This window comes from Glycine max, chromosome 5, assembly GCF_000004515.6.
Source record: "Glycine max cultivar Williams 82 chromosome 5, Glycine_max_v4.0, whole genome shotgun sequence".
NCBI classification, from domain to species: Eukaryota; Viridiplantae; Streptophyta; class Magnoliopsida; order Fabales; family Fabaceae; genus Glycine; species Glycine max.
The window spans coordinates 28,610,213-28,628,232 of NC_038241.2; the positions used below are offsets into that span (position 1 = coordinate 28,610,213).

The 18,020-nt window shown below is 31.3% G+C and overlaps 1 protein-coding gene and 1 pseudogene across 1 annotated transcript; one reads left to right on the plus strand and one right to left on the minus strand.

The window, feature by feature from the left end:
- Positions 1 to 2,337: 2,337 nt before the first annotated feature.
- LOC100782810 (phytosulfokines-like) lies at positions 2,338 to 3,026 on the minus strand (annotated as a pseudogene).
- Positions 3,027 to 4,984: 1,958 nt separating this feature from the next.
- Positions 4,985 to 8,251, plus strand: LOC102667725 (receptor-like serine/threonine-protein kinase At1g78530). The gene is made up of 4 exons (XM_006580738.1): positions 4,985 to 5,026; positions 5,414 to 5,524; positions 5,690 to 5,933; positions 8,181 to 8,251. Exons 1-4 carry the CDS (start codon positions 4,985 to 4,987, stop codon positions 8,249 to 8,251), a joined length of 468 nt encoding a protein of 155 aa, XP_006580801.1.
- Positions 8,252 to 18,020: the final 9,769 nt, after the last annotated feature.

Genomic DNA, 18,020 nt, shown 5'->3' on the forward strand with positions numbered 1-18,020 from the left:
TAAAAGTAATTTGATAAAGGAAAATAATAGATACAAATTACGTATATTTCAAAATGATTCAAACTAATAAACTATAAAAATGTTCAAAAAATTAAATTAAATTAAAAGAAAGGTGCCATAGGAAATATAAATTTATTTGATAAAATCATAAATATTATAAGTGCACGTGGATGAAATTTTTCTAAAATAAAATGTTATGTGTATAACTTATACTATCTCCGTCTCATTATAATTGGAGGTAGGGGTGGGAATAGGCCAGACCAGGCTTTAAAAGGCCTGAGTCTAGCCTACGATTAATTTTTGAGGTCTGAGTCTGACCTATAGCCTATCAAAGACTTTTATTTTGGTTCGGCCTGGCCTTTTTAAAAGCCTAGCCTGGCCTGGTAGCCTATTTAAAAGTCTTCTTCACATTAAATCTTTAATATTCCTAGTTGTTTTTGTCAAAAAATAAATAAATAACACACCTTCTACAATAGACTAAATACAGAATGTTAATTACCTCTATCAAAAAGCTTGAAGTGAAAAGGATATGATTTTTGTAAAAAAAAAAAGGAAACCTGGTAGAAAAAAAATATGATTTTTGCATAGGAACTTAATAGGATATGATATAATATGATTTTTGTATAGGAACGTAATAGGATATGATAGGATATGATTTTTGTTTGGTTAGGAACGTAATAGGAAAGTAAAAAAAAAATCTGATAGAAAAAGGATATGATTTTTGTATAGGAATGTAATAGGATATGATAGGATATGATTTTTGTATAGCAATTTAATAGGATATGATAGGATATGAATTTTATTTGCTCTAGAATACAGGAACGTAATAAAAGAAAAAAAGAAACCTAATAAGAAGAGAAAAAGGAACTGTTAATAGAAATAGGAAAGCTAATAAAAATAATGAGAAATAGAAAGGAACACCTGACTCACACCTTGTAATTAAAATTTTACTTAATTATAGGAATGGAATCTACTAGTTTTTTAAAAAATAATATAAGTATATATATATAGGCCGGCCTATCAGGTTTATAAGACTTTTTAATAAGCCTAAGCCTAGTCTATTTAATTTAATAAGCTTTTAAAAAAGCCTGAGCCTAACCTTTTAATTAAATAGGTCAGGCCAGACCAGACTTTATGTAGGCCAGGTCGTAGACTCCTGTAGGCCGGCCTAGCCTATTCCCAACCCTAATTGGAGGGAGGGAGTACATGATTTAGATTATACTGAATTCAAATTCATTTTTAGTTGAAAACAATCTAATCCAAACAATGTGCATGATTGTGAATGCTTACAGCTACACAAACAGCAAATATGTTACGCATCTTTTTATAGCCTCTTATTTCTTCCAGGCCCTTTCATTCACATGTTGGATAGAGAGGATTTAAATGAACTCCCAAAACTAAAGAAGCCACTTAAGTGGTTGTCTGGTTGATTACATTTAATACTGAGTTCTCCAGAGAGAGAGATAGCATGCATTAAATCCAGAGGTTACAGTTACCTATAAGCAAAGCAATTACTATCACGTAGGAGTAGTACTTTGTGTTTTCTCTTTAACTTCAGTTGTCATACAAAATTAAATTGCCAAAGTAACATTAAATCCTTAGTACTTTTATGCGACTTAATTAATGAATCTCTTCCTTAATCCTATTTTTGTTAAAGTTACAAGATTCGAGATTGTATTCATCCCAAAGATAACATGAAAGTAGCTTCATTTTACGGCTTTGATATGATGAGGCCATTTGAGTTGCAAGCGTGAGTTATATAGTATTTGTAATTGCTTTTCTAATTATTTATGTTACACATATATAAGATGACGTTGTGGGTTTATATGTTATGCCATCTAGTCCATGAGATCGATTCCTCAAGTGAACCAAAATATGAAAAGATCCAGACAGTCATAGATTAATGTCAAAAGAAGGAAGAGGCTCTTAATGATTACCGACCACTTGTACTTTATCAACTAGGCATATATTTCCATGAAATTTCATTTTCATACATGAGGAAAGATTAATTGGGACAAATATTTGCATGCGATTTCATTTTCATACTTAAAATAATCATGTAATAATAATATAAAATAATTTTACATTATTATTCAATCATAAATTATTATATATAATAAGTTAATTTATTTTAAATATCATATGATAATTTTTATTGATTAACAGTGTCAGATAATCATACACATAATCATTACGTTAACTCTTCATCAATATGGATATGAGCAAAAGAGAAAAGTAAAATACAAATTCTCAACTCCAAACAAATGAGACAGTTACCAACTCCTAATGTATAAAAACAATCAAACATAGCACAAAAAGAAAACAATCAGCCATATATAAGTGGAATTGTGGATGCTATATACAGTACTAGTACTAGGAGAGTAATTTCATATATTTCAAGGATTATTATGCTTTTGAGTATAAATATAGTCAACGTGAGCGGCACGTGTTCTCCTCATCAAGCATTCATCCTCTCCAACGCCTTCACAGCTCTCATCAACCGCCTCAGCACTCTAAAAATATCAAAACTATACTAATATACCATAAACATAGCCCCCCATCAATTATATATAAAAGGGTCTTGCTATCTTTACGACACTGATTAAAAAATTAAGATTAGAAGAATTTTATTAAAAATATTGTATGAAAACATTTAAAAATTAAAGGAGAACATATTTTTACACATCTTAATAAAACCTTTTTCCTCTTCACCTCCTTAACCCTTAGTATTTGTTTATATAAAAATGAATATAGAGCATTAAAATTCGACAAACCAACCTGTTGGTGCGGTTTGGCTAAGGATTCTTGGTGAAAAGCTGGTTCAGGGCGTATGGACATGGCATGGACGAGCATGGAGCTGAGTAAGGGTGAGGAATATGGCAGTGACCTTGGTCATCTTCTTTGGTATCGATGGATGAAATTTTATCTTACTATTAAAGAAGATAGAAAAATAAATAACGGGTGCTTAGAATAATGTAATAAGAGTGAGTAAAACAAGGAATATATATAGAGAGAGGACGCATTTTGAAGTGTGAACCTTGGAAGTGAGTAGGGGCTTTATTTATTGTAGCTGACAATCAAAGACCAACGGCATCGAGGCACCAATGTGAAACAAGGAGATACATAATAAATGAAACCTCAAAGGCTCAAACACATTTCCTTTTTTATTTTTTATAATAAAGTAGTCAATGAACAGTAAGTCACATGAATGATGAATAGTTGATAAAATGGAGGGGAACTAAACCGAGTAGAAAGAAAAAAAGGCTAGCTTGGAACTTCCATTCGGGTTGGAAATTGTTACAAAATGACATGAAAATTGATTAAAGAATTAAAAATAAAGTATCTTTAAAAAATATTATTATTATATTTTTATCATGACTTTTAATGTGATTTCACATAGTTAGTTTTTAGTAAAATTAAATCATTTTATTATTGATCTTTTAGCCAGTAGTTTTGTCAAGATGAGAGAGAACAAGTGTAATCAATCATAAACTTAAATCATTAGATTTTATTTGAATGATCATCAAGATTAAAACAAAAATGCATATATATATAACTTTCTAGAGTGATCATGTGGCCAATAAATGGTATGCGTATCTTTGTTTTATTAAATGATGTGAGGATGTTGTATAAAATTAAATACCTTTTGTTAAATTTGCATTGTGAAATTTTAAAAGTAAAAATATATACAATTTGACTTAAGTTTTACCAAATGTTGTAAGCCTAAGTAACCATTTTCTTAAAGGTTAAATAAATTTTTTAAAAGATGAATTAACTAAGTTTTTACTTCCTAAGTTTTTTTTAAATTTAATTTTTAGTCTCTGAATAACCGTTCAAGGTTACTAAATTTTTATAAAATTCAATCTTTAGTTCCTGAACAAAGTTTAAATCTCTTTATTTTATTTATTTAATGAGATTTCAGAAATTAACAATCCAACTTTTAAAAAGTTTAAACACTTTGATCAATTAATTTTTTGTTTAAGAACTAAAAAATTTAATGAGAAAAAATTGAAAAATCTTAACTAGTCAATTTTATTTAGATACTAAAAACTTAGTTAATCCTTTTAAGATATAATACTTTATTTTAAAATGTTACATTTTTATGAAAATAATATTGTGTTATTTTATAGTTACGTTGCTTACTATTTTAAGGTTTATTTTTATTAAAAGTGATTAAAATGTAATATTTTGTATCTGGAAAAAAGAAAATAAATTTTTTAAGTATAGGAGATGTTTGTTTCAGCGTTTCATATTACATTCCTTGCAATACTATGTTTGAGAATGTTATTCCGATAAACATGTTTGATTGATATTTAATAATTTTATAAAATTATTTAATTAAAAAATAAATAAAAGAAGAAATGGGAAAAAATATAGTGGGAATGAGTAGTTAGTATAGGAAGTAATTTTCACTCCTATGGAAATCAAGAATACATGGAAATTAATATATTTTTAAAACTTGTAATAAGCATAAAAATGTGATGTTTTTTTATATTCACATTCCTGAAAATGATGTACGATGCCTTGAAACAAACACAATCATATACAACAATAATGTAAATGTATTTTGAACATTGATTAAAAAAAACGTATTATTATTTGAAGATGTGCCTCTGCTCTCGCTAATTTACATGTTCTTATGGTCAGGGAGGATATTTATTTAACCTATTCAAAGTTATTTTAATTTGTATAAATTATGTCTTCAATTACTTTAATTATAATTAGTGTGCCTATAACTTTTTTTTATATTCTTTTAAGATAATTTTGAGCTGGGTAAAACTATTAGGAATGATAAATATTTTTATGTGAATATTTAATATAACTACATATTTAAAATTCAAATTCATGATTAACATGAAACAATCACACAAATCTATGATTAACCTCAAACAATCACACGCATATTTATTTCATGCTCAATGTTCCTTCAATTAAACTTTAAACAAAACTTTTGTACGTCATAATTTTGAAATATGTTGGCTATATGCTGCCACAAGAACTTGCAAATGACCTCTGCAGGCAGGATGTATCTATCTAATATATCTATATGAAAAGAATAGTCTAGCAAAAATCCTTTTTTGCCCTGGCTACTTTGTTGACATATTACACATTTATTGGTTTTATTGTCTTTTTCACTCTAGAAGTAGTCGAATTTGCCCCTGTCTTCAGCATTGACACGTAGTATAAACGGGGGCATTTATGATATTTCCACAGCCCCTATTTATTGTTCACTCTTCTTTCTCCATCTTTCTCTTTCTCTTCTTGAATCTTTTCTTTCTTCATCTTTCTCTTTCTCTTCCTCAATCGTTTCCTCTTTTTCTTTTATCTCTTATCTTTTTGTTTCTTCCTTCATTTCACTTTTTAGTTGGCATTTTCTCCAAGCTTTAGATTCTGATTGTTTTGAATTTTTCAGTGGAAAAAGGCAAACACAGCATGTACCGGTTCTTTAAGGATTGTTCGATTCACATTCCTTGTGGGCAGTTTTGGATGCTTCAATGGGTGTGGAAAATCTACCCTCTTGAAGGTATTTTCCACGGTTTTGGTCATTTTTTTCTGTTTTTTTTTTTCGTTGTGTGTTTTTTTATGTTCACTGTTAGTTTTATTTTGTATTCTTTGATTCAGGTGATGCAAGTTTTTAGTGTATGAATGATTTGCAATGTCTTTAAAGATTAAATCCTTTTGTTTGAAGACACAAAAACTGAACAGTAAGGACATCATTGGATCAGGTGGTTATGGTGTGGTTTATGAACTAAAACTAGATGACTCCACGACCTTGGCAATAAAAAGACTAAATCGCAGAACTGCAGAGAGAGATAAAGGTTTTGAGAGAGAGTTGGAAGCAATGGCAAACATAAAGCACCACAACATTGTGACACTTCATGGATATTACACTGCACCACACTACAATCTTCTCATATATGAGCTAATGCATGGTATGTATTTGTTTCTTTCTAACATTACATTTTGAGACTTTTGGTGGGAGTCAAAACGGGAAGAAATGGAAGGAAATCATTAACATTTTGATGCAATATAGTTTTTACTATTGACTCTCTTTCGTTCACATTTTTTCTCTATCCAAGTATTCCTAATTAAAAAATTCAAGACTAGGATGAAATGGTGAACTTCTTTTGTTATTCAGCAACACATCACCAATTTTACAACATGTGATTCATTGATGGAAATGCAAGTCTTTTGTGTTATGTTTCATGCTTCTAGAATTTTGTCAATGGTAATTGAACTGAGTTTTCTAATAGCAAAGTTGAAAGTCATGTAGGTAGATCAAGGGAAAGGTTTTGGATTGGCCAACAGTATGAATACAAAAGTTAAATGAACACTATCCATATTGAGAGTAAGCATAATAATGATATGTTTAAAGTGATTGTTCTAACCTACCCTTCGGTGGTTTTGGTTCTCATTCATCTGCGTGTTTAGTAGTCAATAGCACGCCTTGGTTGAGCAGAACAGTCCTAGACCGCTATGGGATTCAAATAGCAGCCATTGTGGCTTTTCAAAAGCTATATTGGCACTACCATGATATAACCTTCAAAATTCCATTTTTGTACCCCTGGAACACAATTGTTTATACTTTATACCATTTAGTTTGGGTTATATACCATTTAAAATAACGGTCATCCTGCAGCCTGCTATCTCACTGTAGCGTTTTTAGAGTTGGTTACTACGTTTCACTATATGAGGTTGATAACTATAATTGAAAGTTTGAACTGATTTTTTCTTCACAGGCTTCAACCAAGAGTTGTTTCTTTGTTGGTTTTGCTGCTCAAAGGAATTTTGCTGAGGTGAAAATTAGATTCTTTCTTCTTTATTAAATATTGAGTATTTAAGTGCCATTATAATGATTCATGAGTATTCATTTGACACTTATAGCTACATTCCTCTTTCTCTCTAAAAATAATTGTAAATTGTAGGTAATTGCTAAAGGGAAGGTCCAAGGAATGACTCACAATCACTTTTTTTTATGGTGTGTACCTTCACTTTTAGAATTCAGGTTTAACTTCAAAAAAGTGGTGGTTTTTGACAACTCTACTGGCAGGTGGCAAAAACTGAAGGTCATCTTTTTGAAAGCACTTTGGTAACACTTTTTTATTTATCTCTCTCTCTTTTTTTTTAAAAAATAATTATATTTTCTTGGTTGCATTCTGAGTTGTGGTCCCTTTTTTGTTCTCATTTATTAATGGTTTTTTATTTGTTTATATTAGGGTCTAAGTGGGGCAAAAAAATGACGTTTTTATTTATATTACAATTTTTACCTCTATGCTCTCACTTTACATTGTAAGTTGTTGTATGCAAATACTGTTTGGTCCTCTTGCTTTGACATTCAATGTGCTTCTTAGTTTATGGATTAGGATTGCTATTCAATTTCAGATTATTTTTTTTCACTTTCTTTGACCATGTGTGCCACTGATTATAAACTACAAATTAGTAATATTTGTCATGATGGTTCATGCATACACTTGAAAAATGAATATTCTGGGCATACATGATTGTGTGTTTTCAGAAATGAAGCTCTTCGGGTCCCTTATGTTATTGTTGTTGTTGAAACTTCAAAAGAGGGAAAAGTGAAAGTTGATATCAATGGGAAACACAAGGTGTTATTCTTCTACACTTTTTGTATATACATAAGCCTTTTATACTTTTTATATGTATACTTTAGTTATGATTTAGAACATAGGGTTCTTCTTAAGTTTGGTTGAAAAGACTTAGCTCTTAATCTGTTGTAATAGGAATACGATAACTATTTTACTTTTGCTAGCTTCCGTTATTGAATTAGATTGCCATAATTGCTTTGGTTGCTTTCTTTTACTTTTCATACCTCCCTTTAGTCTATAGATAAAATATGCCGTTTTCAGATTTTGTTTTTTTTTCTTTGAAGCTTAGGTATGGCTTCCAAATACATCTTGAAAGAGCTCAACGATCTACAGGAGGATCCTTTTACGTCATGCATATAAGCTTCTCGATCCTTTTTCCTATTTTTGTGGAAATGTCCAAAATGGACATTTTTTTTATCTTAAATCTAGATTTCATTTTTTAGATTCAGACATGAGTTTTGTATTAGATTATGTTGTAACAATTAATTAATTCAAAATATGCTCTTTTATGATAATTTTTATTTGATTTTCATTCATTTTTTAGATTTTGTTTTTTTTTTCTTTAAAGCTTAGGTATGGCTTCGAAACACATCTTGAAAGAGCTCAAGGATTTGCAGAAGGATCCTCCTACATCATGGAGATGAGCTTCTCTATCCTTTTCTCTATTTTTTTTCTTTTTTGTTTGGGTGTATGTAAAATAAAAATTGAAGGAGTTTTTGTTTTCAGTGGAGGATTACGAACTCATGGGGATAATGGCGATAATGGTCAGTGTGTTGATTACTGCAAATGAACTCAAGTCTGAAAAGTGGATTTTTTGCCTGGCGAGAAGGATTGAGGAAGCAGGTATTGAAATGATGATGAGTTGTGTTTCCAATGCATGGTAAGTGATGGCTGTTTGAGTGGCTCGAGAAGGCTTCAACATTCATTGTGTAGTGGGATGTGACTGTTTGTACAATGTGAAGCTTAAGTCATGATTTAGAATATGGGAAAATGTGAAGCTTAAGTTAGGATTCATAGTACGGGAAGTTGCAAAGTCAGGTTTATTGGAATGATGATGAGTTACGTTTCCAATGCGTGGTAAGTCATGACTGTTTGAGTGGCTCAAGAAGGCTTCAACATTCATTGTGTAGTGGGATGTGACTGTTTGTACAATGTGAAGCTTAAGTCATGATTCAAAGTACAGGAAAATGTGAAGCTTAAGTCATGATTCATAGTATGGGAAGTTGCAAAGTCAGGTTTATTGAAAGTGTGCAATGTAAGTAAAGAGGTATGTGTGTGAATTAATGCATGCGGAAGGTGAAAAGATAGTGAAGTTGAAAAGCCATATATGATGAGCAGATGTGAGAAAATCAAGAGACCGCGGGTCATAAAGAAAAATTTAAAACCTGCAAGGCATCCAGATGCAACAAGTGTAGATGATCATAATGAAGGTCATAACTTTATCAATATTGAAGGAGAAGAAAAAGAAATTGATCAAGCTGAGATAGATGAAACACGTGATTGTCATGGGCACAAGAGAAAATATGTAGATTTTACTGCTTTTAGAGAGAGAAAAATAAAAAACTTTCTCTGGTATTTTTTATTATTATAAAGATTTGGGACTTGAAAACAAAACATCTAATCACAAAAAAGTGTAGATTTGATTGCTTTGAGTGAGAGAATAAAATAAAAAACTCTTTCTCCTCAGCTATCCTATATTGTTGACACATTATTTTAATGAGAACAAAATCAAAATTTTGAAATATTACAAAAAAAAAAATTACATTATGCTTGACTATGCTATTCGTATGCTACATATCTTCTTTTTCTTTTAAGCGATACATTCAATTCAGATAAATTTGTGCAGTTATATTTACTCAGTACGCTCTGCCATCATACATTATTGTCATACAGGTACCACCTAAATTAATGGGAACTGCAATCACATATCAATTTGTCACTACATTCCATAATGACAGAGTGAGCTTATTAACCTATACAATCAAATCATATTGTCTTCATCAGAAAAAAGAAAAAAAAAACAAGTATAATTGTGGTTGCCAACTGATTCAATTTACTTCAGGGCTAATAAAAGAATATGGGAATTGGTTATCAGAAAAGAGCTGCATTGGGGCGATACCGACTCTAATTAAACATCGTGGGCAAAGTGTTGTGTTGCATCGTGGGCAAAGTGTTGAACAACTTTCCATTAGCTTATGGTTTCTTTAAATTTCAACAAACATTTTACATGTTTTTTATATCAACTTTTACTTCTTATATCAAGTACTATAATATCGAATGCAAAATAACACGCACTATTATAAATAAATGTTTTATATATCTACACTTATAATGATATTTATCAATAGTAACTATTAATTAGTAAATACCTTTTTAAAAAGGCGATAACTACATTCATACCTATGATTGTGTTTTAGTCAATTATTAAATAAAATTTTATAATATACATAATTATACAATATGTATTATATATTTTTATATCAAACACAACAATACATCTTATTTTATTCGTTAAAGTTTTGTTATTTCCAGTTTAACTTATAAAAAAATGTCATCCAAAAAAATTAATTTATTTTCATAATTTTGTTATTTAATTATAATATAATTTATAAACATCTTATTCATTAATTAAATTCTAAGTGAATGAGATTAAATATTCACATTTTTAAAACTATTTTCAATTCTTTTTTACATAAATTCAATATCTATACAATTATAAAGCTTAAGCTATTTTAAATTATTAAAAGATTCCTTAAATAAAACAAAATTAAAATTCAAAAAATATTTTTAAAATTGCAAAATAAAGCAGAGCAACCCGTGCATATGTCTATGAATGTAATTTTCTTCTTCTTTGTTATTTATATATTGTGGTGTTTCCATTTGGTTGGAATTGGAAAGGTTAAGATGGTTTTCATGATTTATATTTTAGGTAAGTTTGAACATCGGTGCTGTGTTGTGCTGCCTTACCTACATTTCCACCATAATGGACGACTTCCGCTCTAAGTTAGCAAGGAAGTTTCTGGCGCGGGAAAATATTGTTTTACTTGTATTTGACTTCATGTTTTGCCTATAGTATTGAACTCACGCCTTCTGATTTTAGGAAAATAGAACAATATTTTTTTATTTGTTTCATGCTTTTTATGCATAAACTCTATCATTATGTTTCATTGGTTCAGTTTAATAAATTTATTCTTTAGACTTGAGCCTGCTTTTTTCATTTCTGCTTAATTTAGGATTCAAATCTAACAAACTCCTTGAATTTCAGGGCATGAATCTTTATTTTAAGAGACATGATGACCAAGTTGTGACATGTGAAGATTTTTTTGTTGCCATACGAGATGCCAATGATGCAAACTTTGCAAATTTCTTGCTATGATTTGTATTTTTTGCCTTCTAATTTCTTACATTTTTCTACTCATTTTTGTATTAATTTATCAATTACCACTACTGCAAAAAAAGCCCTTTAATGACGGTTAATTGAGGCATTTAACGACGGTTATGAACCGAATTTATAGGTGATGTCATTGAAAGTCAAAACTTTTAATAACGATTAAAAAACAATCGTCGTAAAATCATCAAATTTTTTAAAACGATTGTTACTAGCAACCGTCTTAGAAAGCACATTTTCTAATACGGTTCTTAGCTATGATCGTCTTAGAAAGTTTTAGAAATGATACTTTCTAAGACGGTCATTACCAAATAATCGTCTTAGAAAAAATACTTTCTAAGACGATCCCATATCAGAACCGTCATAAAAAAGTATCATTTCTAAGACGATTGTAACTAGGATCCGCCTTAGAAAGTATCTTTTCTAAGACGGTCTTATCTAAGAACCGTCTTAAAAATTATACTTTCTAAGACGTTTCTTACCTAAACCGACTTAGAAAGGATAATTCTCTAAGAGAAAAAAGATACATTCAGGTGATGAATTCTAATATATTCTATTGTAATCAAATCAATCCAAAATTTTAAATAAAGTTTATTTAATGGACATATGACATACCTAATTGTCATTATTAGAGATGTACACAAAGAAATAATAAAAATTGTCGATCCTATATACATGACCAAAAACACAATTATTGAATAGTACCACAGTGTTTTGGTTTCTTGACAGCCATGTTCATTTCCCCACACACGTGCGCCTACAAACAAACTTCTAGATTTTCTTCATATAGATAGGTGCATACTAATTATTCACAAATCGAATTTAATGACGGAAATTGGAAGATTGTTTTGCCTTAACCATTGTGATGGGGCAAGAAGCATTTGTCATCACATTATTGCTTACACTGCCTAACAACACCCTAGAAGAAACAAGTGTTTAAATTCTCTTTTAGAATCACATCAACCATATTAAGCATCTAAAATAATTCCACATATTAATCTGGTGAAACATTAATTGTAACAAAAATGTTTTGAGTAATTGTAATTATAATTTTTGTACTACATCTTTTAAGAAATAATTAAAAGAGTAAGTAGTTTAAAAGTTTAATAGGAAAATGAAATTTGGATAATATGATGCAAGAGTATAATAGAGGGTGCTTGGAAAATGGTAAATAATGGTACCTTTTAATGGGACCTAAACCCCTGCTTCCAACAACCAAAAGAGTCCATGTGAAGATCTTCTATAGCATTACACAACTTCTCCCTTGGATCTCCTTTGCAATTGCCTTTGCCTGTTTCATAACATCAACCGAAATACACAAAGGTTTACCATATTTATGTCAATTACATTTACACCATACTTTTCTTCCCATAGTAACTGTAGAAGAAAATAACACACAGTAATTAAGAAACAACATAAATACCCTTTTAGTCATAGAGGGCCAACCCATTCATCTTAACTTAGCTTCAGTTGTTTTTATTTTCTGTTATTTGTTATTTGTCTAAAATGACTCAGTTATGTTATATTACTATTTTAAGTGATTACTGGCAACATAAGTAATTACTATTTTAAGTTATTTACTGGCAACAATATATATTTTTGTCTTGCTTCCTATGACCTGCAAAAAAGATGTTACAAAATCAGAAACAATTAGGCAACAAAGTAAACTGTGCTGAGAATCAATTTTATTTCTATTAGCAGATATACTTCCTTCAAAAATTTCTGTTTAGTTGGATAGTATGCACTAGTACAAATGCTAGATGACAAGCACACAAAACAGCACCATCAGCAAATTAATTACCAGATGAACTGAGAATGGTGAGTTAAAGTAATGAAATAACTCTGTAAAGAAATACGTATTTAACACACATTTATAAAAAAAAAACAAGCTAATTGTTAAAAGATTAGTTCAGAAAAACTAGGCTTTGACTGGTTTTGGAAAATGTGAAGCTATTGTGTTACAAAAATTTATGCTTTCTAAAATTAAAGTAATAAGATTAAGGGGCAGAGTAAGATCCCAAGTTACTCAAGTATTCAACCTGCTCAGTCATCTTGTGCTTTAGCACCTTCTCCTTATCAAGAATTTTAAGAGCCACAATTCTCTGTGTCAGAGTTCTTTGCAAAATAGTAATTAATAAAAAAATAGTAATCAAATTGAAGTAAAAGAATACATTAGTCCTCTAACAACTTGTGAATATAAAATATATTTATATTGAATAACTAAGTATATTTAAAACTACTCTACTTATAATCAAAGAGAGAATACAAGAGAGGTATATTTATAAGTTATCCTAAAGAAGTTCAAAACAACCTGAGAATACAAAAATTTATACACTCTCTAAAACACTTAAACAAATACCTGTGTATGTAATAAGATAAATCCAATAAACAACATATACATACATAGACTGCATGCTATACCTTTGAGTATCAGAATGGGGAAAAATCATGAAAAAGGAAAATATTGTACCTTATATGGTCCTAGATCCTCTAGAAGTCACATAGTAGTAGATGACCCAGGCAGCCTCCTTCCTGATGTCAAACTCAGCATGTTGAAGAATTTGAACATGAGGAGGAATAACATTGGCATCAAAGGAAGCCTGTAGCAATAATCATAATAACAATTGTGATAAGACAATTTTTTGAATTATTAATTTTATATAAATAAATATTGGCATATTTGAAAACAGATGTCTAATGTCTATCGCATTCTGGTAATTTAAATGGCCAGACAGTACATTCTCAAGCACCTTGAGAATAAATTAAACAATACCTTTTCTTGAATAAATCACTTCAAACCAATTATAACTCATCAATATCATGCAACTACTTGAAATAAAGAATGGGAAAAAGAGTTGAAAGAGCAGAGTAACAAAAATTAAAAAAGTACAGGAACATCATGAAGTCACACATGATTGTTACAAAAAATTAAAAAACACATAAGGTACTGGAACCAAATATAAATGCAATGAGAGGTTAATGTAAGTGTGGAAGCAAAGTTTCCAAGCTTATTTTAATGATGCCAAAGACTCAAGTCAAGAATCAAGATTCAAGCAAGTTTCAAGAATCAAAGAGTCATTCAATCAAGAATCAAGATTCAAGTAAAGATTCAAGAGAAGACTCAAGATATGCAAGAACCTCAAGAAAAGCATCAAGATAAGTATAAAAAGAATTTTTCAAAGAAAAGATTGAATAACACAATTTTCCCAAAATAATTTTTTAAAGAAAAATCTTTTACCAGAATTTTTACTCTCTGATAATCGATTACCATAAGGCAGTAATCGATTACTAGAAGCCCAAAATTGTTTTATAACTGTTTTACAAAGTAGTAATCGATTACCATGGGCATGTAATCGATTACCAATGTTTTTGAACGTTGAATTTCAAATTTCAAGAGTCACAATTTGTAATGAAACATTTTCAAACTTGTGTAATCGATTACCAGTATTTCTAAACATTGGTGTTTTCAAATCTAAACATGAAGAGTTTCAACAGTTGATGTGTAATCAACTACACTATAATGGTAATCGATTACTAGTGACTGGTTTTGAAAAATTGTCAAGAGTCACAACTTTTAAAGTGACTAGTTTTGAAAATTTGCCAAGAGTCACAACTTTTAACATGGTTCTACTATAAATATGTGACCATGTCACGAATTTCAATACGAGATATTCTCAACATCTTTCTAAGATTTTTTGTTCAACACTTGCTTTGTCAAGAAAAATACATTGGGCAAAAACTTGTGCTATTCTATTTTCTTCCTCTCCTCCATTCTTACAAAAAGCTTTTCAAGAGACCTACTCTTGGTGACTGTTTTCAAGAGAAGGTCTTCTTGGTTGCAAACACTGAACACAAGGGACCAACGTTCCTTGGGTTCATTGCAAGAAGCAGGATTTGCTTCTTGGTTGATCACTGGACACAAAAGAGCAACGTCTTTTGGGTTCATTGCAAGAAGTGGGTATAACTTCTTGGTTGTTATCACTGGACACAAGGGACCAACGTTCCTAGGGGTTCATTGCAAGAAGTGGGAATAACTTCTTGGTTGTAATCATTGAACACAAAGGAGGGAAGTCCTTTGTGGTTCATTGCTTGTAAATGATTTTACAAGGATAGTGGAAATCTTAAGCGGGTTGCTCGGGGACTGGACGTAGGCACTGGTTGTGACCGAACCAATATAAATTCGATTTTGCATTCTCTCTTCCCTTAATCTCTTTTACTTTTTGTTGTGTTTATATTTCTTTAATGTTACTTCTCCTTATTTATTATTCGAGTAACTTATAATTAAAGAAATAATTGAATCTAGGGAATATTTAAGTAAGGGAAATTTTCAATTAGGAATAGTCAACAAAATCTTAATTCAACCCCCCCTTCTTAAAATTTCTGAGGCCACTTGTCCAACAGTAAGCTTGAAAGAGCAGAGTAACATAGCTCAACAAGTATTGGCCAAACTCCTTGTTCAATAATAGCTTGAATATGGTCATCTGAGCCATCCAAAAGGTGAGAGAAATCCAAGCATGCATGATATACAACATCTATATTGTCGTCCTCGTGGATGAGTCCCCGAAGGAACGACAAAGAGTTTACCTGACAAAGATCAAGTTCATTTGTCACTAACATAAAACTAATATACAAAAATACACTTAATGTGGAGCAGAGAGGATAGCATAATACTATTTATACAGTGAATAAGGCAGAGTTTTACTAGATTCCCAATATTTTTAATGGAAGAATTAACATAGAACAACAAGGCAACTTCACCAATCACAATTATAATATATAAACAACGCCACAATTATTGTAAATAACTTAAACGAAACCTGTTGGAATAAGGCAAGCAAGTCAAGGCTTCTGATATAGTGCTACATATGCTGAATATGGAGAAGACGCCAGTCCCAGCTCTAAAACCAGGCCCTTTCAAAAATAGGACCCGCATATGATTTCTTAGTATCTCGCTTAACGAATTCCAATTATAAGCAAAAACATTGAACTTTTTTTACTTTATGATCCAAAATTAACCAAATCATTAATTAATTCATGAATTCACTTGAACAATTTCATTGGTGCTTAACACGCAAGGAGGCAAGCGATCATCCTTAAGGATCTTAATCTTTGCGCCGGTTTAGCCGCCTTTTGCATTGACGTATCCGATCTGATCGGACGGCACGAGAAGCTTCGCAGTCACATGCTCCTCGTCCTCGTCCTCACGTGCATCCTTCGCAATCACGCGCTGGTGAACCCTAAAAAGCTCATCCTGCGCGAGTGAGACGAGATCGTCGATCTCATCGAAATGGTTGATCTCCTCAGAGGAACTATGGATGGTGGCGACACACTTGTCGCAACCAAGGAGTGCGTCATCGATGTGGATCTTGGCCTTGGTGTCGGTGCGGAGTTGTTTGACGATGTCTCCGCCGCGGCTAATGACGCTGCCGATCTTGCGGACGGGGCAGAGGTAGCGGAAGACGGTGTCGTCGGCGGTGATGAGGGAGGAAGAGGACTCGTTCATGGGAACCTCGGGGAGCGGGTTTAAAGCTGAGGCGTGGTGGATGTCATCTTTGTGGTTATGGTGTGATGAAATGACATCGTGGTTGTCATCGGGGAGTAAGTGAGAAGGAAGCAAAGTGTATAGTTGAACAACCATGAATATGAGAGAACACTGCGTGTGCGTCACATTCAGGGGAACATTGCGTGTGCGTCTTCTCTAGTGCGAATGGTTTCGGTGGTGGACGCGTATTCTCCAAAACCTAGGGAAGATGAAAGAAGCATTGGGAATATGAGGGAGACATTTGGAAAGAGGAGAGGAGCAAATGGAGGAGAGGAACAGTCAAGCGTTTAAATTTTAAATTACACAGATTTAAAAATGGTCTTTCCAAAACCGCTTTTGTTTTATATCATTCAAAGACGGTTTGTTAAAAAACCGTTTTTGAAATATTGTCAATATTTACAAAAATAACACTGCCCCTAAACAAAGGCGGTCTTGTGACGATCGACCTTAAATACACGACGTAAAATATGCTTTTTTTAGTAGTGTACTATGCAAGTATTCTCAAGTTGGGACCCCTATTGTCAAAGTAAACATGTCTTATAATGCAAAAGCACATACTTATAATGCTTTTTGGGAGGAGGTTGAGATATGCATGGGATGTAACCATTTTTTGCTCTTAGATGGAGGGGTATCATTATCTGGCATTGTGTTATAGGCGGGTGGGTGCTAGGGACTATATTTATTGTATATTGTTGCTATGCTTGTGCTTTTTATAATATTCATTTGGCGGGAAAAAACACATATTTTTGTACAGGTGTTTTCCTGGCAAATGAATACTAGAAGGGGGAGGTTTGCAATATCCTTTATCAGATTCGATTCTTAATTCCAGAGCTTACATAGGGATGTCTGAATGAGATAATGGTTTGAAGAGTGATTTTTTTTTTGTTCAAGCACGGTATCAAATGGTTGGTAGGGATGGAGGTTTGGGTTACTGAACTATAAGGAAGTCAAAATTTTGGCAAAGACAACATGATATAAGATTCAATTTTGACTATTTCGAAGCTATTGCAATATAAAGTTAGCGTTGGGCTCTTTTAGCATACTTCTAGTCGTGAAAAAGCGTGTAGGAGTATTCATTTTACTTGAAGAAAACTTCAAAATAATGATCTAAAGTCGGTATCTCAATGGTCCAAATATAGAATATTGTTTAGAAGGGTGTAATTCCTTTTCTCTTCTATGTTAAAGTGAAATATATAAAATTATCATTTAAGATATTGATATATATATATAGTTAAACTATCATGTACTTTTGTTAATAAGTTTTTATTAATTAAATATTTTTTATTTCTGGAATTAAATATTTAGAATATGTATAATTCCTTTGTTAAGACCACTAATATTTAAACACTATGAATATATAATTTTTTTAAATCCAATCACATATAAGATTATAATATGGGATATATTTTCATTCCAGCATCTTAATATAATTGTATTTTTAAGGTTTTAAATTCTTTATATCTAACTAAATAAAATAAATTTC

Excerpts from the sequence above, each read along its gene's own strand:
- LOC102667725 (XM_006580738.1), top strand. The coding sequence starts at position 4,985 with ATGCTGCCACAAGAACTTGCAAATGACCTCTGCAGGCAGGAT. Across the intron at positions 5,027-5,413 it reads ATGACCTCTGCAGGCAGGAT|TGGAAAAAGGCAAACACAGC; the intron begins GTATCTATCTAA and ends TGAATTTTTCAG. Across the intron at positions 5,525-5,689 it reads GAAAATCTACCCTCTTGAAG|ACACAAAAACTGAACAGTAA; the intron begins GTATTTTCCACG and ends TTTTGTTTGAAG.